This window comes from Bombina bombina, chromosome 5 (assembly GCF_027579735.1).
Source record: "Bombina bombina isolate aBomBom1 chromosome 5, aBomBom1.pri, whole genome shotgun sequence".
Lineage (NCBI taxonomy): Eukaryota > Metazoa > Chordata > Amphibia > Anura > Bombinatoridae > Bombina > Bombina bombina.
In genome coordinates, this window is record NC_069503.1 from 783,535,474 (window position 1) to 783,561,597 (window position 26,124).

The window sequence follows — 26,124 nt, forward strand, 5'->3', positions numbered from 1 at the left end:
GTATGACCTTCCGCAGGCCAGATTGGACAATAGTAACGACAGATGCCAGCCTTCTGGGCTGGGGTGCAGTCTGGAATTCCCTGAAGGCTCAGGGCTTGTGGACTCAGGAGGAGACACTCCTTCCGATAACATTCTGGAACTAAGAGCGATATTTAATGCTCTTCAAGCTTGGCCTCAGCTAGCTGCGGTCAGGTTCATCAGATTTCAGTCGGACAACATCACGACTGTAGCCTACATCAACCATCAAGGGGGAACAAGGTGTTCCATAGCAATGTTGGAGGTTTCAAAGATAATTCTATGGGCAGAGGTTCACTCTTGCCATCTATCGGCTATCCATATCCCAGGAGTAGAGAACTGGGAGGCGGATTTTCTAAGTCGACAGACTTTTCATCCGGAGGAGTGGGAACTCCATCCGGAGGTGTTTGCACAGTTGATTCAACTTTGGGGCAAACCAGAACTGGATCTCATGGCGTCTCGTCAGAACGCCAAGCTTCCTTGTTACGGATCCAGGTCCAGGGATCCCAAGGCAGCGCTGATAGATGCTCTAGCAGCGCCTTCGTCTTTCAACCTGGCTTATGTGTTTCCACCGTTTCCTCTCCTCCCTCGTCTGATTGCCAAGATCAAGCAGGAGAGAGCTTAGATGATTTTGATAGCACCTGCGTGGCCACGCAGGACTTGGTATGCAGATCTGGTGGACATGTCATCCCTTCCACCATTGACTCTACCGCTGAGGCAGGACCTTTTACTTCAGGGTCCTTTCAACCAACCAAATCTAATTTCTCTGCATCTGACTGCTTGGAGATTGAACGCTTGATTTTATCAAGACATTTTTTCTCCGAATCGGTCATTGATACCTTAATTCAGACTCGAAAGCCTGTCACCAGGAAAATCTATCATAACATATGGTGTAAATATCTTCATTGGTGTGAATCCAAGGGTTACTCATGGAGTAAAGTCAGGATTCCCAGGATATTATCTTTTCTCCAAGAAGGATTGGAGAAGGGATTGTCAGCTAGTTCCTTAAAGGGACAGATTTCTGCTCTGTCTTTTCTTTTGCACAAGCGTCTGGCTGATGTTCCAGACGTTCAGGCGTTTTGTCAGGCTTTAGTTAGAATCAAGCCTGTGTTTAAACCTGTTTCTCCGCCATGGAGTTTAAATTTAGTTCTTAAAGTTCTTCAAGGGGTTCCGTTTGAACCTCTGCTTTCCATAGATATCAAACTTTTATCTTGGAAAGTTCTGTTTTTGGTAGCTATCTCTTCGGCTCGAAGAGTTTCAGAGTTATCTGCCTTGCAGTGTGATTCCCCTTATCTGATCTTCCATGCGGATAAGGTAGTTTTGCGTACCAAACCTGGGTTTCTTCCTAAGGTGGTATCTAATAAGAATATCAATCAAGAGATTGTTGTTCCGTCACTGTGTCATAATCCTTCTTCAAAGAAGGAACGTCTATTAAACAATCTTGACGTGGTTCGTGCTTTAAAGTTTTATTTACAAGCTACTAAAGATTTTCGTCAAACATCTGCATTGTTTGTTGTCTACTCTGGACAGAGGAAAGGCCAAAAGGCTTCAGCAACTTCTCTTTCCTTTTGGTTAAGACGTATAATCCGCTAAGCTTATGAGACTGCTGGCCAGCAGCCCCCTGAAAGAATTACAGCTCACTCCACTAGAGCGGTGGCTTCCACATGGGCTTTTAAAAATGAGGCTTCTGTTGAACAGATTTGTAAGGCGGCGACTTGGTCTTCGCTTCATACTTTTTCTAAATTCTATAAATTTGATACTTTTGCTTCTTCGGAGGCTATTTTTGGGAGAAAGGTCTTACAGGCAGTGGTGCCTTCCGTTTAAACGCCTGCCTTGTCCCTCCCTTTATCCGTGTCCTATAGCTTTGGTATTGGTATCCCACAAGTAATGGATGAATCCGTGGACTGGATACACCTTACAAGAGAAAACAAAATTTATGCTTACCTGATTAATTTATTTCTCTTGTGGTGTATCCAGTCCACGGCCTGCCCTGTCATTTTAAGGCAGGTGTTTTTTATTTTTAAACTACAGTCACCACTGCACCCTATAGTTTCTCCTTTCTCTTGCTTGTCTTCGGTCAAATGACTGGAGGTGGCAGTTAGGGTAGGAGCTATATAGACAGCTCTGCTGTGGGTGATCCTCTTGCAGCTTCCTGTTAGGAAGGAGAATATCCACAAGTAATGGATGAATCCGTGGACTGGATACACCACAAGATAAATAAATTTATCAGGTAAGCATAAATTTTGTTTTTTCACCTCTCTGAGTGATCTCAAAGATCATAATGGAACAATCTTATGTGTTTCTGATAGCACCAGCATGGCCTCAAAGGTTCTGGTATGCGGTCCTTGTCCAAATGTCCAGTTGCCAGCCTTGGTCACTTCCTTTAAGACCAGACTTTCTGTCTCAAGGCCCAGTTTTCCATCAGGATCTCAGATCTCTAAATTTGAAGGCATGAAAATTGAACGCTCAAGTAAGATTTATCATAGGGTTTGGAAAACCTATATTTCATGCTGTTCAATTCATGCTGTTCAATTCATGATTATTCTTGGCATTTATTTAGAATTCCTAGTATTTTACAGTTTCTTCAGGATGGTTTAGATAAAGGTTTGTCTGCGAATACTTTGAAGGGACAAATCTCTGCTCTTTCTGTCCTATTTCATAGAAAGATTGCTAAGTTTCATGATATTCACTGTTTTGTTCAGGCTTTGATTCGTATCAAGCCTGTTATTTAATACATTTCTCCTCCTTGGAGTCTTAATTGGTTTTTAAAGATTTTGCAGGCTCCTTCTTTTGAGCCTACGCATTCTTTACATGTTAAACTACTTTCTTAGAAAGTTTTATTTTTTTTGACCATCTCTTCTGCTAGAAGAGTTTCTGAATTGTCTGCTCTCTTGCGAGTCTCCTTATCTGATTTTCTATCAAGATAAAGCTGTTTTGCGGACTTTGTTTATATTTTTGCCAACGGTTGTGAATTCTAACAACATCAATAGGGAAATTATTGTTCCTTCCTTGTGTCCTTATCCAAAGAATACTCTTGAAAGGTATTTACATTCTTTGGATGTTGTAAGAGCTTTGAAATGTTATGTCTAGGCTACTAAAGATTTCAGAAATACTTCTAGTCTATTTTTATTTTTATTTTTTTCTGATTCCAGAAAAGGTCAGAAAGTCTCTGCCATTTCCTTGGCATCTTGGTTAAAGCTTTTAATTCACAAAGCCTATTTGTAGGCGAGGCAGTCTCCGCCTCAGCATATTACAGTTCATTCTACTAGATTAGTCGCCACATCTTGGGCTTTCAAGAATGAAGCTTCAGTTGATCAAATTTGCAAAGCAGCAACTTGGTGGTCTTTGCATACATTTACTAAATTTTACCATTTTGTTGTGTTTGCTTCTTCGGAAGCAGCCTTTGGTAGAAAGGTTCTTCAGGCAGCTGTTTCAGTTTCATCTTTTGCCTATGATATGAGTTTTTTTTTTTTTAATTTTTAAGAAAACTTAATTATTTTTTGGATTTAAATTCTCATCGAAATGATCTGTTTTTATTTTATCCCTCCCTCTCTAGTGACTCGTGGACTTCCACATCTTGGATATTATATCCCATACGTCACTAGCTCATGGACTCTTGCCACTTACATGAAAGAAAACATAATTTATGTAAGAACTTACCTGATAAATTAATTTATTTTATAGTGGCAAGAGAACATGAGACCCACCCAATATTTTTAGGCTTTTTACTCTATTTACACCTCACAAACTTGGCTATACGTTAAACTGAGATATAAGTGAGGTGAGAGGTATATTCATAGGCATTTGAGGTTTGGGAAACTTTGCCCCCTTCTGGTAGGAATGTATATCCCATACGTCATTAGCTCATGGACTCTTGCCACTATGAAAGAAATGAATTTATCAGGCAAGTTCTTACATAAATTATGTTATTTATCATTTATTTGTGCCTTTAGAGAATGCTAAATTCTCCTATTAATCTGTGAATATTACTTCTCCGTAAGTACTGTGGAGAACAGCACTAGAAATCACTTCTCTTTAATCTCTTGTTGGGTGAAGATGGAGTATTTCAGTGGCCAGGCGCAATGAAATGCCTGAAGGTTATACAGACTTGCCCCTACAAAGGCGCCAAAGGGTACCTAAGGTTTTTCTACCCCGTTGTGGATTGAATGCTGTTTCAGATACTGATATAAAACAGTGTTTCAGAATAAATAGGGAGAGCACCTTAAATTTGTATGCCCGTATTGCCAATGATTTTGATCCACCATTTAGGCAAGCTTTCATGCACAAAAAAGAATAATTTTATATTTAATAGGTGCCTTTGACATTTGTATGTATGTTTAAGTGTTAAAGGGACATGAGACATTTTTCTAATTTACTTCTTTTATCAAATTTGCTTTATTCTCTTGGTATCCTTTTGCGAAGGAGCAGCAATACACTACTGGGAATTAGCTGAACACATCAGTAAGCCAATCACAAGAGGCATATATGTGCAGACACCAATCAGCAACTAGTTCCCAGCTCCTAAGCCTATCTAGATATGCTTTTCAACAAAGGATACCAAGAGAATGAAGCACATGAATGAAGCAAATTAGATAAAAGAAGTCAATTTGAAAGTTCTTTAAAAATGAATGCTCTATCTAAATCATGAAAGAATACATTTGGGTTTCATGTCCCTTTAACCTTCAGGAGGTTGTAATGGACAAAAAGCCAAAACTACTTTTGCAGCTGTTCTTTCCTAATTTCCCTCTTTAACTTTTATATTTGAAGGAACAGGATGTCAAATTGACCATTTATTAAGAGAATTCACTGTCTTTGACATATTGCATTTTTATTCTTGCTCAGGGAAACAACACATACTTAATTCTTTGCAAATGCCAGTAAGCTTTGTTTAGCAACATAATATTTTTATTATCAATATCAGGCATTTTTAAATAAAAAGAACAGAAGGTTTTCATATTGTGCACACTAATTATCTATCACATGATCAACTGTTTGAGCCAATCACCTTGCATTCACCGGCATCTATCAAACGTTATATGTACAGCATTTAGTCATAGTCTTGAATTGCTACAGTCATTATAAAATATATCTGTAAACAAAAATATATTTGCTTTTTTTTAAATGCAACTTTTTAGAGTTCAAGTCCGCTGCTTGATTTAATTGTCCAGAAAGAGTACCCAGCAAAAAAGGATTTGGATGATGCACAAGCAGCTGTGAGGCAGCATCTGCAGAAAGAGTTGATGGCTTTTTTTAACACACTAATGCTCTGCTTAACTTCAGTTACTGATCGGTAAGTTGCAACTTGAATTTTAAAACAAAAGATTGAGCTTTCTGGCTTAACAGCAAAGATCGGAAAGCATTTAACCTTTCTAGTTTCTAGAACTGTGACAATTATAATATTTTGCCTGGTAATCTACAAATATTTTGTGTATCATTAGAAACCATGGCTTCTAGCTATCTAGATACTGGTTCTAAGATTTGCAAGTTAACTTAAAGGTACATCATAGCCATATGATAAATCACTTGAAAGTGATTTAGCATAGCTGTAAGAAGCTGACAAGAAAATGTCAACTGAACATCTTTTTTTTTTTGGGTTATGAATGACTTTATTGACAACTCAATAATACAAAACAAATACGATACAAATCAAAATAAATACAGTTGGAATACAAGACATTATAGGTGAATATACATCTTAAGGTATATTGTTTTGTCAAGTTTTTTAAGAGCTTGCTTTATACGGGTCTAGTATATCTTCAATAATGCAATATTTTATCTGGTACTTTCTCAGACAACATTCAGGTGCATATGTATTCCCTTTCACCTGGTATACCTTCTATATGTAGACATATTTTATGTTTAAGTGATATTGGCAGTATGGAATGTTTAGTGATTTCAAGAGGCTGCTATAGAGGCTATGTAGTCCTCCCATAGGAATGTTACTGAGTGGTAGAAGTCACTACGATTGATTTGTTGGAAATGGTATTGCTCTAACATTAGGAGCCACAAAATGTGTTGTCTCCAACTTTGTATTGTAGGTATTTGGGCTGATTTCCAAAGCCTTGGGGTTTATTGCTTAGCTCCACAGATCATGATATATATTAAGGAGAGCTTAAACTGACATTTTAGTTAAGGTGGCTTGTTAAATAAGAATGTTAAGGCGTCTAATTCTAACCTGTAAGATAGTACCATTTTTATTTATTTTTGTACCCCTTTCCAATAGTTTAGGAGAACTGGGCATCCCTACCATGTCTCTATCAGTGTACCTTCTGGGCCACACCCCCTCCAACATAATTTATCAGCATTTGGAAACATCTTATATAGTCTGCTAGAATTTAAGTACCATCTGGTTAGGATTTTCATGTTGGTTTCTGTGTTGCTCATGGATGAAATTGCTTTACCCATCTGCCTAAATATGATTTTCCAATCTTTGGGTGCAATTTTAAGTTTTAATTCCTGTTCCCATGTTTTGATGTATTTTGGTAGTGCAACTTAATATCTTTATGTGAAGGAAGGAAGATATTTTACCTCAAAATTTCTTTAGCTCACTAAAGTGCTATTTGAAAAGTTATTATTCAGCTACTAACCAGCTTTTCGTTGAACCCCCCTCAATAAACAGCCAATCCAGTTCATCAGTGCTAATATCACACTTTGCTTTACTGTGAGGATGGAAATAATATTATGGTGCCTGCACATGCCAGATGTACACTCCATTGCAAGTCCCGGGACTAGCATTCTGATTGGTTGCTTAAAGCCATTTTACAATGTGATGTGCCTACTGAATACATTTTAAGTTGCAACATATTTGTTATATTTTCTAGTCTGCTTTTTACAGTTGTGCTGCATCACTTTCAAATACTTCAAAATCTTGGTATCATGTTCCTTTAAAGTAGCTGACTTTAAAATGTCTGAAAATAACTGTAATTTTCAGTGAAAATGTATCAGTTGAGTTGTTTATTCAGTTAGAAGTAACAACATAAATGAAACAGTCAGTTGTGTCAGATTATGAATGTAAAAAGCACATTTCAACAAAATAAAATGTAAAATGCTTTGATGTTTACATTAAACTAACATTAAATTTGTAATTTTGCATTCTTTACCCATATTGATTTTTTTTTTCACTGCCCTGTGTAATATACCTGATCAGTGACTCTGCTACATTGTTATACAGATGTTACTTAGTTCTGTGCAGGTACTAATATACATTAAGACTATATCTTATGTTAACATATTTTGCCTTGATGAATACTAGTATTTTCAAGTTATTTTGTGTGAGTGGAGGTAAAATAAATTACAGCCATTTTTTTTTTCTTTCTTTGGATATCTGAGAGAGTTAATTTGTAAGTGATTTTAGCTTTATCTAGTTAAAGGTGGGGGGCTGCATTGCATTTTTCCTGTGCTCCTACCTCTATTTATTTCCTAAGATATGGTGAGTCCACATCCTCTTCATTTACGAGTGGTAATATCACTCCTGGCCAGCAGGAGGAGACAAAGAGCACCAAAGCTGTTAAGTATCACTCCCCTTCCCACAAACCCAAGTCAGTCTTTGCCTTTGTCAATGAAGGAGGTGAAGTTTTGGTGTCTGAAGAAAATTTAATTTCTTTCGCTTCAAGCAAGATTTTTGGGTCTAGCCGTAGTCCACGTTAATCTCTTCAGTAGAGTAGTGGTGGCTTTAAAGGGACAGTAAAGTCAAAACTAAACTTTCATGATTCAGATAGGGCATGCAATTTTAAACAACTTTCCTATTTACTTTTATCATCAAATTTGCTTTGTTCCCTTGGTGGTATTTTTGAAAAGCTAAACCTAGCTAGGCTCAAACTGATTTCTAAACAGTTGAAAACCGCCTCCTAGCTCAGAGCATTTTGAAAGTTCTTCACAGTTAGACTGTGCTAGTTCACATGTGTCATATAGATAACATTGTGCTCACTCCCGTGAAGTTATTTAGGAGTCTTCACTGATTGACTACACTGCATGTCTGTCAAAGGCACTTAGATAAGGAGGCTGTCTGCAAAGGCTTAGATACAAGGTAATCACAGAGGTAAAAAGCATATTAATATAACTGTGTTGGTTATGCAAAAATAGGGAATGGGTAATAAAGGGATTATCTATCTTTTTAAATAAGAAAAAAATTGGTGTAGACTGTCCCTTTAAAGCAGTTAGGAGCTTGTAAGGTTGGCCTTGATGCGTTTTCCTAACATATTTGCTGCCCGTGGTATAAAAAGCCAGAGTCGTTTTACTTCTTTCTCTTCTGCAAGTCTCTGTGAGGAGCGTGCGTCCTTTCATGCCTGATGAGCTGTCTACATGCCGAACGGCGGATTCTGCAGGTAAGTGCTTTAATGTCTACGAAGTGGAGAGACTTTGCACTTAGAGGATTTCCTGCAGCAATACATTTGGGACAGATATCATCCTTTGGTAAGGATTGGATTTTGGCATGGGGCAGGCACTTTTTATGCATGTGGCAGAGACTAAATTATCTCCTTAAGGAACTGAAGGGGTTAATTTGTTTTTCTTGGCTCTTATTTATTCCCTGAGGATTTTATTTTTATTTAATCACTAGTTGGTAAGCCTGCCCAGAGGGCAGTCTATATGTTGTAAATACAAAAAATAAAAAATAGAACTACAGAAAAAAATAAACACATTATCCAAAAAAAACTAATCCCTATGAAAGTAACCCCCCCCCAAATAAAAACACCCCCTAATCTAATGCTAAATTACCAATAGCCATTAAAAGGGCTTTTTGTAGGGCATTGCCCTAAGTTAAACAGATCTTTTACATTAAAAATAAACAAAGTCCCCCTAACAGTAAAAAATCCCCTGAAATAAAAAACCTAACACTGAAAAAATACTTAACTACCCATTGCCCTGGAAAGGGCATTTGTATGGGCATTGCCCTTAAAAGGGGATTTTGCTCATTTTCACTGCCCTTAAAAGGGCATTCAGCTCTTTTTCAAAGTGCCCCCCAAAAAAAACCTAACACTAAAGCCCCAAATAGGTTTCAGAAGTCCGACGGAGAAGGTCTTCTTCCAGGCGGGTCCATCATCTTTATCCACACCAAAGGCTGCGTGGAGCGGAGGTCCGGAGTGGTCTTCCCAGATGTGGCGATCCTCGGCGGCATGGAGGCTCCTGTTCATCTGATCGTCCATGGTATACTGAAGAAAGAATGCAGGGTACCGCAATCTATTTGGGGTACCTTGCATTCCTATTGGCTGAATTTTTCAAAACACCCAATAGGATTAGAGCTACTAAAATCCTATTGGCTGTTCAAATCAACCAATAAGATTTCAGTAGCTCTCCTCATCCTATTGGCTGATTTTGAAAATTTCAGCCAATAGGAATTCAAGGTACCCCAATAAATATGGGGTACCTTGGATTTTTTCTTCAGTGTGCAATGGACGATCGCATTAAGAGGAATCTCCACACCTTCGCCGAGGATTGTTACCGCCGAGGAGGTTGGTGTTTCCTTTAGGAGGGGTGTGTGAGGAGCAACCGTCTGTTGGGCGATGGTGTCTCTTAAAGGCCTGTTGGCTCAGTTGAGTCCTCAGGGCCTTTCCTTTCAATGTTTCTCAGCTTTGGACGAAGCTGGGTTTTTTTTTGTGGGTAGTGGTTTCAGGCTTGGTGCCCTCAGCATGGGCCGCCTACTGTTCCCTCAGTGTTGTTTTCCCAAAAGTAATGAATGCAGCTGGGGACTCTTTCCATTTAAGAAGAAAAACATAAATTATGCTTACCTGATGATTTTCTTTTCTTCTGATGGAAAAAGTCCACACCTCCCCACTCGTAATTTTTATGTGGGGCGTCCTTATTTATTCTTCTGGCACTTTTCACCCTGATATTTCTTCTACTGTTCCTTGTTCCTCGGCAGAATGACTGGGGGATGAGGGCAGTGGGAATAGTATTTAAGCCTTTGGTTGGGGTGTCTTTGCCTCCTCCTGGTGGCCAAGTTCTTATTTTCCCAAAAGTAATGAATGCAGCTCTGGACGCTTTACATCAGAAGAAAACAAAAATGATCAGGTAAGCATAATTTGTTATTCTATCTGGGTTATCTAACAGATTAAATTAATACTCATATCTATCAAATATTAGTTGACATAAATCATTTATTAATCACAACAAGATTAATACATACCTTGAGATCTGAAGGTAACAGATAACAATAGCTTAATGCAAAGCTTATATACACAATGTAAACCAATCAAATTAGAGCATACCATAAGTGAAATGTTAACTCTATATATATTAACTACCTTATTCCCCCACTTTCTTTTCTTTTTGTCAAAGACACAATCCCAATGATAAAACACTAAGGGCCAACACAGAAGAAACTACCAGACATATTTCAAACAAAAGACAGTGGATTTGACGTCATACACTACAATAAAGAATATTACATAGATCATAAGCAAAGATGCCCAAGTCTTGATTGAATAAATCAAATCAATAGCAGCGTCATTGCAGAGAAAGTTCAATTCACTACTACCTTAGTAGTAAGATAAATTTGTTGCAGAAATGAAAGCAATAAAGTCTGTAGGAGCAGTTCCGGCAACAAATACAACATGTGTAATCTTCACAGTGCTTGCAAACAGAAACAATAGTGTATATAACCCCTGAAAAGGCGAAAGAATAACCATAGGGTGAAACAAGTAGACAACACGGTTGCAGGTAACGATTGCAGCAACCATAGGTAAACTTGTCACAAGGCCTCAGCATGTCCAGTAGTAGTAAGGCAGATCAATTCAGAAGAGCCCAAGTGCAAATCAAAATATTTACATCCAGACACCAAGAAAAGAGAGAGATAGGAGTATCCTAAAACATTAAATGAAAGTATAAGTATGCAATATTGATATCAAATTATTCTATATGTCAGTCAAGTTGGATTAGGAAGCCTAGTTGTATCAAACAAAACTGAATAAGCAGAATATAAAGGTACATAACGTTACTGTTGTGAATTAAGATGTTCCAGAGATGTAAGTTGTCTATTTTTTTGTTTAAATGCTTTTGATAACAAACACAGCCACACATAAACATGAACATAACAATTTGAACAATAGTTAAAACAATAACAGGGTGTAACATAATATTTAAAAAAAATGAGTAGCTGTACTACTATATCCAAATACAGATTCCCACCAAGATATATTTGCATCCTGTAAAACACTAGATGTAGCTGATTTTAAAATTCCTTGTTCATGTCCAACTGTAATTTTAGTATCTTTCGAAACATGTTTTAGATTTTGTAACAGGGAAGAAATTATAGTAGAATCAGTTAACCATTTCTTCATTTGTGATCCCATACCCAAAGGTAAATCATAAACAGAAAAATGCATAACATGGTCCCATGTTAAATTTAAATTAATATTAAGAGTTTGGGGCATGGTAAAATTCCAATTAGATTATGCAATTAATTATTTTTATTTCTTTTTTTCTATACTTAGAAAGTGTTTGGTGCTTTCTGGATCATTCAGGACACAACTGGCCATGCATTTGGTGAAATCTTTGAAAGTGACTGATGCTCCCCATTTTTACGGTCTGCCTTCTCTGGGAAGAACTTTAAGGGGATTGGCTCATGCAACATCACTTCCAGGCTGGAGCTCCCACTGCCCAACCACAGAACCATATGCAGTTTGCGTCAAATCTTTGACTAGCCTTCTTGAGGTAAAGCATCTTTGTGTGCTTCCAACAATATGTTTCACAAATATTGAAAGAGCATATTAAAATCTAAGATACAAATGAATCATAAAGCTTATTTAGATTCTGATGTTGCATACTTGGTAAGTATGATAATTAATGTTTAGGATGAAGTAAAAACTCATATTTATTTAAAAGAAATCAATTAAAACAATATTCTGGCATTGAATATTTTATGGGTTGTTACTTTTACTGAATTGTAGCTTAAAATCAAAAGAAATGTTTTGTTTCCACCGGAATGTTTTTCACCGGATACGTATAAAAGGCAACATAGCATGAAATTGTTTTCTTCTCTTATCAGATTATATCCTCTTTCTATGTTGAATGGGGAGGAAATGCTCACTCCTACATGGGAAAAGGTGTCACAAAGAGCACTGTATTGTGCTTACTTCATGTATCCCACGAGATGATAGCTCAAGCCAAGAACACGGTGAGAAATGAAAGAAAAAAAGATTTGTAGTTTTTAAAGTATATGTTCTTATTTTATAATGCTTCTCTTTGTTTAAAAAACAATCAATATTTGGTTTTCTTATTGTATTTGCAAATATGTTTCTAGAAAGGAAGATGCATTTTTGTTTTGTTAAATCATGTCCTTTGCAGTTCCTTGCCACCTTACACCGGAATTTCATCATGTACAGATGGTTGTTTGAAACTGTAGCTCCTTTGAGGCACTGAAGCAAAATACCAATTAATTCCTCCTTATGGCACCCTGTGTGCTTTATGTTCCATAGATTTACTTTGTTTTTCTCTTCTTTTGTGCTTTTGAAATAAAGAATAAAAATATAATCTCTTAAATGTGCCATGAGTGATGTAGATTAAAAAAAAAAGTGTTAGCATTTAATTTACTAACAATGAGAACAAAGTGGTTACTTGTGCAATAGTAGATATGTATAAGCAGTCTTGTTGGCAAAATTCTAAATACATATCCACCATAGCAATAATTTCAACATGTTTATTAGTTATGCATGTTTTATTTAAAAGATTATGAATCTTTCCATTTTCCGTCATCAAATTAAACTGCATTTTTTGATGGTTTCAAAATATCCGGAAGATTAACCATAACTTTAAAATCATCCTAAATGGATGATTAGAATTGAAACAAAATAATCTCTAGTGTATACCTTCCCTATAATTGCTTTTTTCTCCAACATTGGTGTGTCCGGTCCACGGCGTCATCCATTACTTGTGGGAAATATTCTCCCCCACAGGGAAAGGCAAGGAGAGCACACAGCAAGAGCTGTCCATATAGCTCCCCCTCTGGCTCCGCCCCCCAGTCATTTTCCTTGCCGCTCTAAACAAGTAGCATCTCCACGGGGATGGCGAGGAGTTTGTGGTGTTAGTTGAAGTTTTTTATTTCTTCTATCAAGAGTTTGTTATTTTAAAATAGTGCTGGCTTGTACTATTTACTCTACAACAGAAAAGTGATGAAGATTTCTGTTTAAGAGGGCTATGATTTTAGCACAAGTAACTAAAATCCATTGCTGTTACCACGCAGGACTGTTGAAACTAGAGAACTTCAGTTGGGGGTAACAGCTTGCAGACTCATCTGCTTCAGGTATGACTAGTCTCCTTCTAACAACACAGGCTAATGCTAGATGAGTCATTTTTCCCCTCAGGGAAAACGGTAAGCCATTTTTCTTTCACCTCAGCAAAAAAGATAACAGGCTTCCCCTTTTTGAATTTTATGCTGGTGGACACTGTTAGGAGCCAAATCGATTTGTTTTTATTGCAATATCATGGCATATGAAATGTTTTATGAGCTCATATACACTTGGGGACGTTTTTTATTGATCTGGCTTGTTTTAGACACCTAAATCTAGTCAGGAAGGCCCCTTCACTCTAGTGTACTGAGGGAGGAGGCCTCATTTTGGCGCTTCAGCTGCGCAGTTGATTTTCAAGGCAGTGCATGCAGTCTCATGTGAGAGGGTCCTGTGGCTCAGAAAGTGACTCCAGAAGGCTTATTTCTGTGGATGGTTGACCCCTAAGGAAGGTAAAAGCTACAGCAATGCTGTAGCAGGGATTGTGGTGTATAAAAACGGTTAAATCCAACAATTAGCTCCGGTTTGCTTGTTTTAAGAGCTAGAGTCTCCATATTTGCTGTGCAATACTTTATAAGCATTAAGACACGGGGGTTAAAATGTCATAAAAATCGGATATTGCCTTCATAGTTTTTTGAACATTCAGAAATAAAGTGTGTAATTTTATTATTTAAAGAGACAGTAACGTTTTTGTTTAAAATCGTTTTTATTGCATTGTTTGCCTGCCTAAATCTGATTAACATGTCTGGGCCATCAGATAACCTATGTTCTGTGTGTCTAGAGACAAATGTGGTTCCCCCTTCGAGTGTTTGTGATGATTGTGCCATAGCGTCCAAACAAAATAAGGACAGCTCTGTTACATTTCATAATGTTGCCCAAGATGATTTATCTAATGAAGGTAGTGGGGATAGTTCTACATCCTCTCCTTCTGTGTCTACACCAGCTTTGCCCGCGCAGACGACAGCGCGCCAGTGCTTATTTCTATGCAACAATTAACAGCAGTAGTGGATAATTCTATAGCAAATCTTTTATCCAAACTGCCAACATTTCAGAGAAAGCGTGATTGTTCAGTTTTAAATACAGATAAAAAGGATGAACAATCAGACGCTGACGATGCCTTATCTATTTTACCCTTACATCAATCAGAATTGGCTGTGAGGGAAGGTCTGTCTGAGGGTGAAATTTCAGACTCAGGAAAAATTTCTCAACAGGCAGAACCTGATATAGTAGCATTTAAGTTTAAGCTAGAACATCTCTGCGCTTTGCTTAAGGAGGTATTAGCTACTCTGGATGACTGTGATTCTATGGTAGTACCAGAGAAGTTGTGCAAATTGGACACATTTTTAGAGGTCCCAGTGCACGACGATGCTTTTCCAATACCCAAGAGGGTAGCGAGCATAGTGGATAAGGAGTGGGAGAAGCCAGGTGTACCCTTTGCCCCACCTCCTATATTTAAGAAAATGTTTCCCATAATAGACCCTAGAAGGGACGCATGGCAGACGGTCCCGAAGGTTGAGGGAGCTGTTTCAACACTAGCGAAGCGCACAACTATTCCTATAGAGGACAGCTGCGTTTTCAAAGATCCTATGGATAAAAAATTGGAAGGATTGCTTAAAAAGATTTTTGTTCAGCAAGGGTTCATCCTTCAACCAGCTACGTGTGTTATTACTGTCACTTCAGCGGCGTCCTTTTGGTTCGAGGAACTAGAAAGCTCGCTCCAGAAAGAGACTTCCTATGAAGAAGTCATGGACAGAATTCACGCATTAAAGTTAGCTAATTCATTTATATTGGATGCCGCTTTTCAAATAACAAAATTGGCGGCGAAAAACTCAGGTTTTGCTATAGTAGCGCGGAGGGCGCTTTGGCTAAAATCCTGGTCGGCAGATGTGTCGTCCAAGACTAAGTTACTTAATATTCCTTTCAAGGGTAAGACCCTTTTCTCCAACATAGGTGTGTCCGGTCCACGGCGTCATCCTTACTTGTGGGATATTCTCTTCCCCAACAGGAAATGGCAAAGAGCCCAGCAAAGCTGGTCACATGATCCCTCCTAGGCTCCGCCTACCCCAGTCATTCTCTTTGCCGTTGTACAGGCAACATCTCCACGGAGATGGCTTAGAGTTTTTTAGTGTTTAACTGTAGTTTTTATTATTCAATCAAGAGTTTGTTATTTTGAAATAGTGCTGGTATGTACTATTTACTCAGAAACAGAAAAGAGATGAAGATTTCTGTTTGTATGAGGAAAATGATTTTAGCAACCGTCACTAAAATCCATGGCTGTTCCACACAGGACTGTTGAGAGCAATTAACTTCAGTTGGGGGAACAGTGAGCAGTCTCTTGCTGCTTGAGGTATGACACATTCTAACAAGACGATGTAATGCTGGAAGCTGTCATTTTCCCTCTGGGATCCGGTAAGCCATGTTTATTACGATTGTAAATAAGGGCTTCAAAAAGGGCTTATTAAGACTGTAGACTTTTTTTGGGCTAAATCGATTGATTATTAACACATATTTAGCCTTGAGGAATCATTTTATCTGGGTATTTTGATATAATAATATCGGCAGGCACTGTTTTAGACACCTTATTCTTTAGGGGCTTTCCCAAAGCATAGGCAGAGCCTCATTTTCGCGCCGGTGTTGCGCACTTGTTTTTGAGAGGCATGGCATGCAGTCGCATGTGAGAGGAGCTCTGATACTTAGAAAAGACTTTCTGAAGGCGTCATTTGGTATCGTATTCCCCTTGGGGCTTGGTTGGGTCTCAGCAAAGCAGATACCAGGGACTGTAAAGGGGTTAAAGTTCAAAACGGCTCCGGTTCCGTTATTTTAAGGGTTAAAGCTTCCAAATTTGGTGTGCAATACTTTTAAGGCTTTAAGACACTGTGGTGAAAATTTGGTGAATTTTGAACAATTCCTTCATGTTTTTTCGCATTTGCAGTAAAAAAGTGTGTTCAGTTTAAAATTTAAAGTGACAGTAACGGTTTTATTTTAAAACGTTTTTTGTACTTTGTTATCAAGTTTATGCCTGTTTAACATGTCTGAACTACCAGATAGACTGTGTTCTGAATGTGGGGAAGCCAGAATTCCTATTCATTTAAATAAATGTGATTTATGTGACAATGACAATGATGCCCAAGATGATTCCTCAAGTGAGGGGAGTAAGCATGGTACTGCATCATTCCCTCCTTCGTCTACACGAGTCTTGCCCACTCAGGAGGCCCCTAGTACATCTAGCGCGCCAATACTCCTTACTATGCAACAATTAACGGCTGTAATGGATAATTCTGTCAAAAACATTTTAGCCAAAATGAACACTTATCAGCGTAAGCGCGACTGCTCTGTTTTAGATACTGAAGAGCATGACGACGCTGATATTAATATTTCTGAAGGGCCTCTAACTCAGTCTGATGGGGCCAGGGAGGTTTTGTCTGAGGGAGAAATTACTGATTCAGGGAACATTTCTCAACAAGCTGAACCTGATGTGATTGCATTTAAATTTAAGTTGGAACATCTCCGCATTCTGCTTAAGGAGGTATTATCCACTCTGGATGATTGTGACAAGTTGGTCATCCCAGAGAAACTATGTAAAATGGACAAGTTCCTAGAGGTGCCGGGGCTCCCAGAAGCTTTTCCTATACCCAAGCGGGTGGCGGACATTGTTAATAAAGAATGGGAAAGGCCCGGTATTCCTTTCGTCCCTCCCCCCATATTTAAAAAATTGTTTCCTATGGTCGACCCCAGAAAGGACTTATGGCAGACAGTCCCCAAGGTCGAGGGAGCGGTTTCCACTTTAAACAAACGCACCACTATACCCATAGAGGATAGTTGTGCTTTCAAAGATCCTATGGATAAAAAATTAGAAGGTTTGCTTAAAAAGATGTTTGTTCAGCAGGGTTACCTTCTACAACCAATTTCATGCATTGTCCCTGTCGCTACAGCCGCATGTTTCTGGTTCGATGAGCTGATAAAGGCGGTCGACAGTGATTCTCCTCCTTATGAGGAGATTATGGACAGAATCAATGCTCTCAAATTGGCTAATTCTTTCACCCTAGACGCCACTTTGCAATTGGCTAGGTTAGCGGCTAAGAATTCTGGGTTTGCTATTGTGGCGCGCAGAGCGCTTTGGTTGAAATCTTGGTCGGCTGATGCGTCTTCCAAGAACAAGCTACTTAACATTCCTTTCAAGGGGAAAACGCTGTTTGGCCCTGACTTGAAAGAGATTATCTCGGATATCACTGGGGGTAAGGGCCACGCCCTTCCTCAGGATCGGCCTTTCAAGGCAAAAAAATAAACCTAATTTTCGTCCCTTTCGTAGAAACGGACCAGCCCAAGGTGCTACGTCCTCTAAGCAAGAGGGTAATACTTCTCAAGCCAAGCCAGCTTGGAGACCAATGCAAGGCTGGAACAAGGGAAAGCAGGCCAAGAAACCTGCCACTGCTACCAAGACAGCATGAAATGTTGGCCCCCGATCCGGGACCGGATCTGGTGGGGGGCAGACTCTCTCTCTTCGCTCAGGCTTGGGCAAGAGATGTTCTGGATCCTTGGGCGCTAGAGATAGTCTCCCAAGGTTATCTTCTGGAATTCAAGGGACTTCCCCCAAGGGGGAGGTTCCACAGGTCTCAGTTGTCTTCAGACCACATAAAAAGACAGGCATTCTTACATTGTGTAGAAGACCTGTTAAAAATGGGAGTGATTCATCCCGTTCCATTAAGAGAACAAGGGATGGGGTTCTACTCCAATCTGTTTATAGTTCCCAAAAAAGAGGGAACGTTCAGACCAATCTTAGATCTCAAGATCTTAAACAAGTTTCTCAAGGTTCCATCGTTCAAGATGGAAACCATTCGAACTATTCTTCCTTCCATCCAGGAAGGTCAATTCATGACCACGGTGGATTTAAAGGATGCGTATCTACATATTCCTATCCACAAGGAACATCATCGGTTCCTGAGGTTCGCATTCCTGGACAAACATTACCAGTTCGTGGCGCTTCCTTTCGGATTAGCCACTGCTCCAAGGATTTTCACAAAGGTACTAGGGTCCCTTCTAGCTGTGCTAAGACCAAGGGGCATTGCTGTAGTACCTTACTTGGACGACATTCTGATTCAAGCGTCGTCCCTTCCTCAAGCAAAGGCTCACACGGACATTGTCCTGGCCTTTCTCAGATCTCACGGATGGAAAGTGAACGTGGAAAAGAGTTCTCTATCTCCGTCAACAAGGGTTCCCTTCTTGGGAACAATAATAGACTCCTTAGAAATGAGGATTTTTCTGACAGAGGCCAGAAAAACAAAACTTCTAGACTCTTGTCGGATACTTCATTCCGTTCCTCTTCCTTCCATAGCTCAGTGCATGGAAGTGATCGGGTTGATGGTAGCGGCAATGGACATAGTTCCTTTTGCACGCATTCATCTAAGACCATTACAACTGTGCATGCTCAGTCAGTGGAATGGGGACTATACAGACTTGTCTCCGAAGATACAAGTAAATCAGAAGACCAGAGACTCACTCCGTTGGTGGCTGTCCCTGGACAACCTGTCACGAGGGATGACATTCCGCAGACCAGAGTGGGTCATTGTCACGACCGACGCCAGTCTGATGGGCTGGGGCGCGGTCTGGGGATCCCTGAAAGCTCAGGGTCTTTGGTCTCGGGAAGAATCTCTTCTACCGATAAATATTCTGGAACTGAGAGCGATATTCAATGCTCTCAAGGCTTGGCCTCAGCTAGCGAGGGCCAAGTTCATACGGTTTCAATCAGACAACATGACAACTGTTGCGTACATCAACCATCAGGGGGGAACAAGGAGTTCCCTGGCGATGGAAGAAGTGACCAAAATCATTCTATGGGCGGAGTCTCACTCCTGCCACCTGTCTGCTATCCACATCCCAGGAGTGGAAAATTGGGAAGCGGATTTTCTGAGTCGTCAGACATTGCATCCGGGGGAGTGGGAACTCCATCCGGAAATCTTTGCCCAAGTCACTCAGCTGTGGGGCATTCCAGACATGGATCTGATGGCCTCTCGTCAGAACTTCAAAGTTCCTTGCTACGGGTCCAGATCCAGGGATCCCAAGGCGGCTCTAGTGGATGCACTAGTAGCACCTTGGACCTTCAAACTAGCTTATGTGTTCCCGCCGTTTCCTCTCATCCCCAGGCTGGTAGCCAGGATCAATCAGGAGAGGGCGTCGGTGATCTTGATAGCTCCTGCGTGGCCACGCAGGACTTGGTATGCAGATCTGGTGAATATGTCATCGGCTCCTCCTTGGAAGCTACCTTTGAGACGAGACCTTCTTGTTCAGGGTCCGTTCGAACATCCGAATCTGGTTTCACTCCAGCTGACTGCTTGGAGATTGAACGCTTGATCTTATCGAAGCGAGGGTTCTCAGATTCTGTTATCGATACTCTTGTTCAGGCCAGAAAGCCTGTAACTAGAAAGATTTACCACAAAATTTGGAAAAAATATATCTGTTGGTGTGAATCTAAAGGATTCCCTTGGGACAAGGTTAAGATTCCTAGGATTCTATCCTTCCTTCAAGAAGGATTGGAAAAAGGATTATCTGCAAGTTCCCTGAAGGGACAGATTTCTGCCTTGTCTGTGTTACTTCACAAAAAGCTGGCCGCTGTGCCAGATGTTCAAGCCTTTGTTCAGGCTCTGGTTAGAATTAAGCCTGTTTACAAACCTTTGACTCCTCCTTGGAGTCTCAATTTAGTTCTTTCAGTTCTTCAGGGGGTTCCGTTTGAACCCTTGCATTCCGTTGATATTAAGTTATTATCTTGGAAAGTTTTGTTTTTAGTTGCAATTTCTTCTGCTAGAAGAGTTTCAGAATTATCTGCTCTGCAGTGTTCTCCTCCTTATCTGGTGTTCCATGCAGATAAGGTGGTTTTACGTACTAAACCTGGTTTTCTTCCAAAAGTTGTTTCTAACAAAAACATTAACCAGGAGATTATCGTACCTTCTCTATGTCCGAAACCAGTTTCAAAGAAGGAACGTTTGTTGCACAATTTGGATGTTGTTCGCGCTCTAAAATTCTATTTAGATGCTACAAAGGATTTTAGACAAACATCTTCCTTGTTTGTTGTTTATTCCGGTAAAAGGAGAGGTCAAAAAGCAACTTCTACCTCTCTCTCTTTTTGGATTAAAAGCATCATCAGATTGGCTTACGAGACTGCCGGACGGCAGCCTCCCGAAAGAATCACAGCTCATTCCACTAGGGCTGTGGCTTCCACATGGGCCTTCAAGAACGAGGCTTCTGTTGATCAGATATGTAGGGCAGCGACTTGGTCTTCACTGCACACTTTTACCAAATTTTACAAGTTTGATACTTTTGCTTCTTCTGAGGCTATTTTTGGGAGAAAGGTTTTGCAAGCCGTGGTGCCTTCCATTTAGGTGACCTGATTTGCTCCCTCCCTTCATCCGTGTCCTAAAGCTTTGGTATTGGTTCCCACAAGTAAGGATGACGCCGTGGACCGGACACACCTATGTTGGAGAAAACAGAATTTATGTTTACCTGATAAATTACTTTCTCCAACGGTGTGTCCGGTCCACGGCCCGCCCTGGTTTTTTTAATCAGGTCTGATAATTTATTTTCTTTAACTACAGTCACCACGGTACCATATGGTTTCTCCTATGCAAATATTCCTCCTTAACGTCGGTCGAATGACTGGGGTAGGCGGAGCCTAGGAGGGATCATGTGACCAGCTTTGCTGGGCTCTTTGCCATTTCCTGTTGGGGAAGAGAATATCCCACAAGTAAGGATGACGCCGTGGACCGGACACACCGTTGGAGAAAGTAATTTATCAGGTAAACATAAATTCTGTTTTTGGGCCGGAATTGAAGGAAATTATTTCAGACATCACTGGGGGTAAGGGCCATGCCCTCCCACAGGATAGGCCTTTTAAGGCTAAGAACAAGTCTAATTTTCGTTCCTTTCGCAATTTCAGGAACGGACCGGCTAATAACTCCACTGCCGCTAGACAAGAAGGTAACGCGGCCCAGCCCAAACCCGCTTGGAAGCCCATGCAAGGCTGGAATAAGGGTAAACAGACCAAGAAACCTGCTGCTGCTACCAAGACAGCATGAAGGGGTAGCCCCCGATCCGGGACCGGATCTGGTAGGGGGCAGACTATCTCTCTTCGCTCAGGCTTGGGAAAGAGATGTTCCGGATCCCTGGGCACTAGAGTTTCCAAGGGATACCTACTAGACTTCAAGGGACTTCCTCCAAAGGGAAGATTCCACCTGTCTCGCTTATCTTCAGACCAGATAAAGAAACAGGCATTCTTACATTGTGTAAGAGACCTATCAAAGATGGGAGTGATAAACCCAGTCCCCTCCGGGGAACAAGGTCTAGGTTTTTACTCAAACTTGTTTGTGGTTCCCAAAAAAGAGGGAACTTTCAGGCCAATTCTGAATTTAAAGATATTAAACAAGTTCCTCAGAATTCCATCCTTCAAAATGGAAACCATTCGGACAATCTTGCCGACAATCCAGCAGGGTCAATATTTGACTACCGTGGATCCTAAAGGATGCATATCTGCATATCCCAATTCACAAAACTCATCATCAGTTCCTGAGGTTCGCTTTTCTGGACAAACATTACCAGTTCGTGGCTCTTCCATTCGGTTTAGCCACCGCTCCCAGAATTTTCACAAAGGTGCTAGGGTCCCTTCTAGCGGTCCTAAGGCCGAGGGGCATCGCTGTAGCACCTTATCTAGACGACATCCTAATCCAAGCGTCGTCTCTTTCCAAAGCAAGGGCCCACACGGACATTGTGTTGGCTTTTCTCAGATCTCGCGGGTGGAAGGTGAACATAGAAAAGAGTTCAATGTCACCGTCCACAAGGGTTCCTTTTCTGGGAACAATAATAGATTCTGTGGAAATGAAGATCTTCCTGACAGAAGTCAGAAAGTTAAAGCTTCTAAACGCTTGTCGAGTTCTTCATTCTATTCCTCAACCCTCCATAGCTCAGTGCATGGAAGTAATAGGACTAATGGTCGCAGCAATGGACGTGGTTCCTTTTGCTCGAATTCATCTAAGACCATTACAGCTGTGCATGCTCAATCAGTGGAATGGGGACTATACAGACTTGTCTCCCCAAATTCAAGTAGACCAGGTAACCAGGGACTCGATTCTCTGGTGGTTGACCCAGGATCACCTGTCTCAGGGAATGAGTTTCCGCAGACCAGAGTGGGTCATTGTCACAACCGACGCCAGTCTCTTAGGCTGCGGCGCGGTCTGGGACTCCCTGAAAGCTCAGGGTCTATGGTCTCGGGAAGAGTCGCTTCTCCCGATAAACATTTTGGAACTAAGAGCAATATTCAATGCGCTCCTGGCTTGGCCTCAGCTAGCGGAAGCCAGGTTCATAAGATTTCAGTCGGACAACATAACGACTGTTGCGTACATCAATCATCAGGGGGGAACAAAGAGTTCCCTAGCGATGAAGGAAGTAACCAAGATCATCCAATGGGCAGAGAATCACTCCTGCCATCTATCTGCTATTCACATCCCAGGAGTAGACAACTGGGAGGCGGACTAATTGAGTCGTCAGACTTTCCATCCGGGGGAGTGGGAACTCCACCCGGAGGTCTTTGCTCAGTTAACCCAATTATGGGGCATTCCAGACATGGATCTAATGGTGTCCCGTCAGAACTTCAAGATTCCTCGTTACGGGTCCAGATCCAGGGATCCCAAGGCGATTCTAGTGGATGCATTAGTGGCGCCTTGGTCGTTCAACTTAGCGTATGTGTTTCCACCGTTTCCTCTCCTTCCCAGGCTCATAGCCAGGATCAAACAGGAGAAGGCCTCGGTGATTCTGATAGCTCCTGCGTGGCCACGCAGGACTTGGTATGCAGACCTGGTGAATATGTCATCGGCTCCACCATGGAAGCTACCTTTGAGACAGGATCTTCTAGTACAAGGTCCATTCGAACCTCCAAATCTAGTTTCTCTGCAGCTGACTGCTTGGAAATTGAACGCTTGATTTTATCCAAGCGTGGGTTTTCAAATTCAGTTATAGATACTCTGACCCAAGCCAGAAAACCTGTGACTAGAAGGATTTACCATAAAATATGGAAAAAATATATCTGTTGGTGTGAATCCAAGGGATTCTCCTGGAGTAAGATTAAAATTCCAAAGATTCTCTCCTTTCTCCAAGAAGGTTTGGATAAAGGGTTGTCAGCTAGTTCTTTAAAGGGACAGATACCTGCTCTGTCTGTTTTGTTACACAAACGTCTGGCAGCCGTGCCAGATGTACAGGCGTTTGTACAGGCGTTAGTTAGAATCAAGCCTGTCTACAGACCCATGACTCCTCCTTGGAGTCTAAATTTAGTTCTTTCAGTTCTTCAGGGGGTTCCGTTTGAACCCATGCATTCCATAGATATTAAGTTACTATCTTGGAAAGTTCTGTTTTTGGTTGCTATTTCTTCTGCTAGAAGAGTTTCTGAATTATCTGCTTTGCAGTGTGATCCACCCTATCTGGTTTTCCATTCAGATAAGGTTGTTTTGCGTACTAAGCCTGGTTTTCTTCCAAAAGTTGTTTCCAACAAGAATATTAACCAGGAAATAGTTGTTCCTTCTCTGTGTCCGAATCCAGTTTCAAAGATGGAACGTTTGTTACACAATTTAGATGTAGTTTGTGCTTTAAAGTTCTATTTAGAAGCAACAAAAGATTTTAGACAAACCTCATCTTTGTTTGTCGTTTACTCTGGTAAGAGGAGAGGTCACAAAGCTACTGCTACCTCTCTCTCTTTCTGGCTGAAAAGCATTATCCGATTGGCTTATGAGACTGCCGGACGGCAGCCTCCTGAACGAATCACAGCTCACTCTACCAGGGCTGTGGCTTCCACATGGGCCTACAAGAACGAGGCTTCTGTTGATCAGATATGTAAGGCAGCGACTTGGTCTTCTCTGCACACTTTTGCCAAATTCTACAAATTTGATACTTTTGCTTCTTCGGAGGTTATTTTTGGGAGAAAGGTTTTGCAAGCCGTGGTGCCTTCCATTTAGGTAACCTGATTTGCTCCCTCCCTTCATCCGTGTCCTAAAGCTTTGGTATTGGTTCCCACAAGTAATGAATGACGCCGTGGACCGGACACACCAATGTTGGAGAAAACAGAATTTATGCTTACCTGATAAATTACTTTCTCCAACGGTGTGTCCGGACCACGGCCTGCCCTGGTTTTCCTAATCAGGTTGAAATTTTTTTTCTTTATACACTACAGTCACCACGGCACCCTATAGTTTCTCCTTTTTCTCCTAACCGTCGGTCGAATGACTGGGGGGCAGAGCCAGAGGGGGAGCTATATGGACAGCTCTTGCTGTGTGCTCTCCTTGCCTTTCCCTGTGGGGGAGAATATTTCCCACAAGTAATGGATGACGCCGTGGACCGGACACACCGTTGGAGAAAGTAATTTATCAGGTAAGCATAAATTCTGTTATTGTTCACCAGTATAATTTCTGACTAGTTGAAAAGTAGTGCAATGTGACTTTTTTTTTTATTTAAGTACTGTTTGAAAATATGAACAGTATAGAAACATGGAAGGTTGTCCTACATGTCACAGATTTCTTTCTGAGAGAGTGAGAGTCCACAAATTACTTCATTACTTGTGGGAATTCAACACCTGGCCACCAGGAGGAGGCAAAGACACCCCAAGCAAAGTTTCAAATATCCCTTCCACTTCCCCTACCCTCCCAATAATTATTTGCCTCGTCTTCTAGGAATATGGCAGAGAGAAGTGCTCTGCCTAAGATTTATTTATTAGCTCCTTATTGGATTGTTTCCTGCAAGAAAGGACTGGGGGTATTCAGTAGCCATGTAATTCTCTTAGTAAGAGTCTTGGTGAAGGTTAGACACTGGATGCCGGATGGAAGATTTCCATGCCTCCTTCCAGTTTCTGTTTTTAACCCCCTCCAGGTAAACTTTGTTAGTTGCAGTGATTTCCCTTCATGTTCACAGGTCCCTGTCAGATAAGTGAGCTTGCTATCAGACCTGGAAGTCTCTGTGCCTGCACCACAGCAGAGGGTCAGATGTATCTGAGGGTAAGTCCTATATCCTTCCTTTTTCTCTCTCATGGCATGTTGCCTTTAATATGGACACGTGAAGAAGATATTACTTATAGAAGGAAGACTGGCTTCCATAGTGTGGGGCTTAAAGGGACGCTGAACCCAAAAAATTTCTTTCGTGATTCAGATAGAGCATACAATTTTAAGCAATTTTCTAATTTACTCCTATTATCAAATTTTCTTTATTCTCTTGGTATGTTTATTTGCTGTTTCCTTAGCTTAGATGTCTTCTTTTTCAAATAAAGATCGCAAGAGAACGAAGAAAAATTGATAATAGAAGTAAATTAGAAAGTTGCTTAAAATTGCATGCTCTATCTGAATCTTGAAAGAAAAAAAATTGGGTTCAGTATTCCTTTAAGTCTGGTCTAAGGGGCAGGATGCACTTATTGTGCCATTTATTAATCCGGGTGGGGAAGGTCTCCTACGTGCAGCTTAGTCCCCTGGGCAATCTCTCTGTGGGGGAGTCAGGGTGGACACTTTCTTTCCTATGATTTGCGGAGTCCACAACTTCAACAATTACTAGTGGGGATATCTCTCCTGGCCAACAGGAAAGAGCACCACAGCAAAAGCTGTTAAGTATCACTCCCCTACCCATAATTCCATTTTCATTCTCTTTGCCTCAGTCAATGGAGGAGGTGAAGTTTGTTGTCTGAAGAAATGTAATCCTTTTTCCATCTTAATGGGAGGAGAGTCCACTGCTTCATTCATTACTTGTGGGAATTAAGAACTTGGCCACCAGGAGGAGGCAAATACACCACAGCCAAAGGCTCCCCTCATCCCCAGTCATTCTTTGCCTTTAATCACAGGAGGTTGGCAGAGAAATGTCGGAAGATTTGGAGTAGTCT

At 40.8% G+C, this 26,124-nt stretch overlaps 1 protein-coding gene across 1 annotated transcript in view; it reads left to right on the forward strand.

Annotated features, from left to right (window-relative positions):
* The window catches only part of RTTN (rotatin), a 1,186,344-nt gene that overhangs the window by 621,075 nt on the left and 539,145 nt on the right, over nucleotides 1-26,124 (forward strand). The window contains exons 28-30 of the mRNA XM_053714873.1: nucleotides 5,151-5,305; nucleotides 11,445-11,664; nucleotides 11,999-12,127. Of these exons, the coding sequence (XP_053570848.1) occupies nucleotides 5,151-5,305; nucleotides 11,445-11,664; nucleotides 11,999-12,127 (504 nt within the window). The remainder of the gene's footprint in view (nucleotides 1-5,150; nucleotides 5,306-11,444; nucleotides 11,665-11,998; nucleotides 12,128-26,124) is intronic.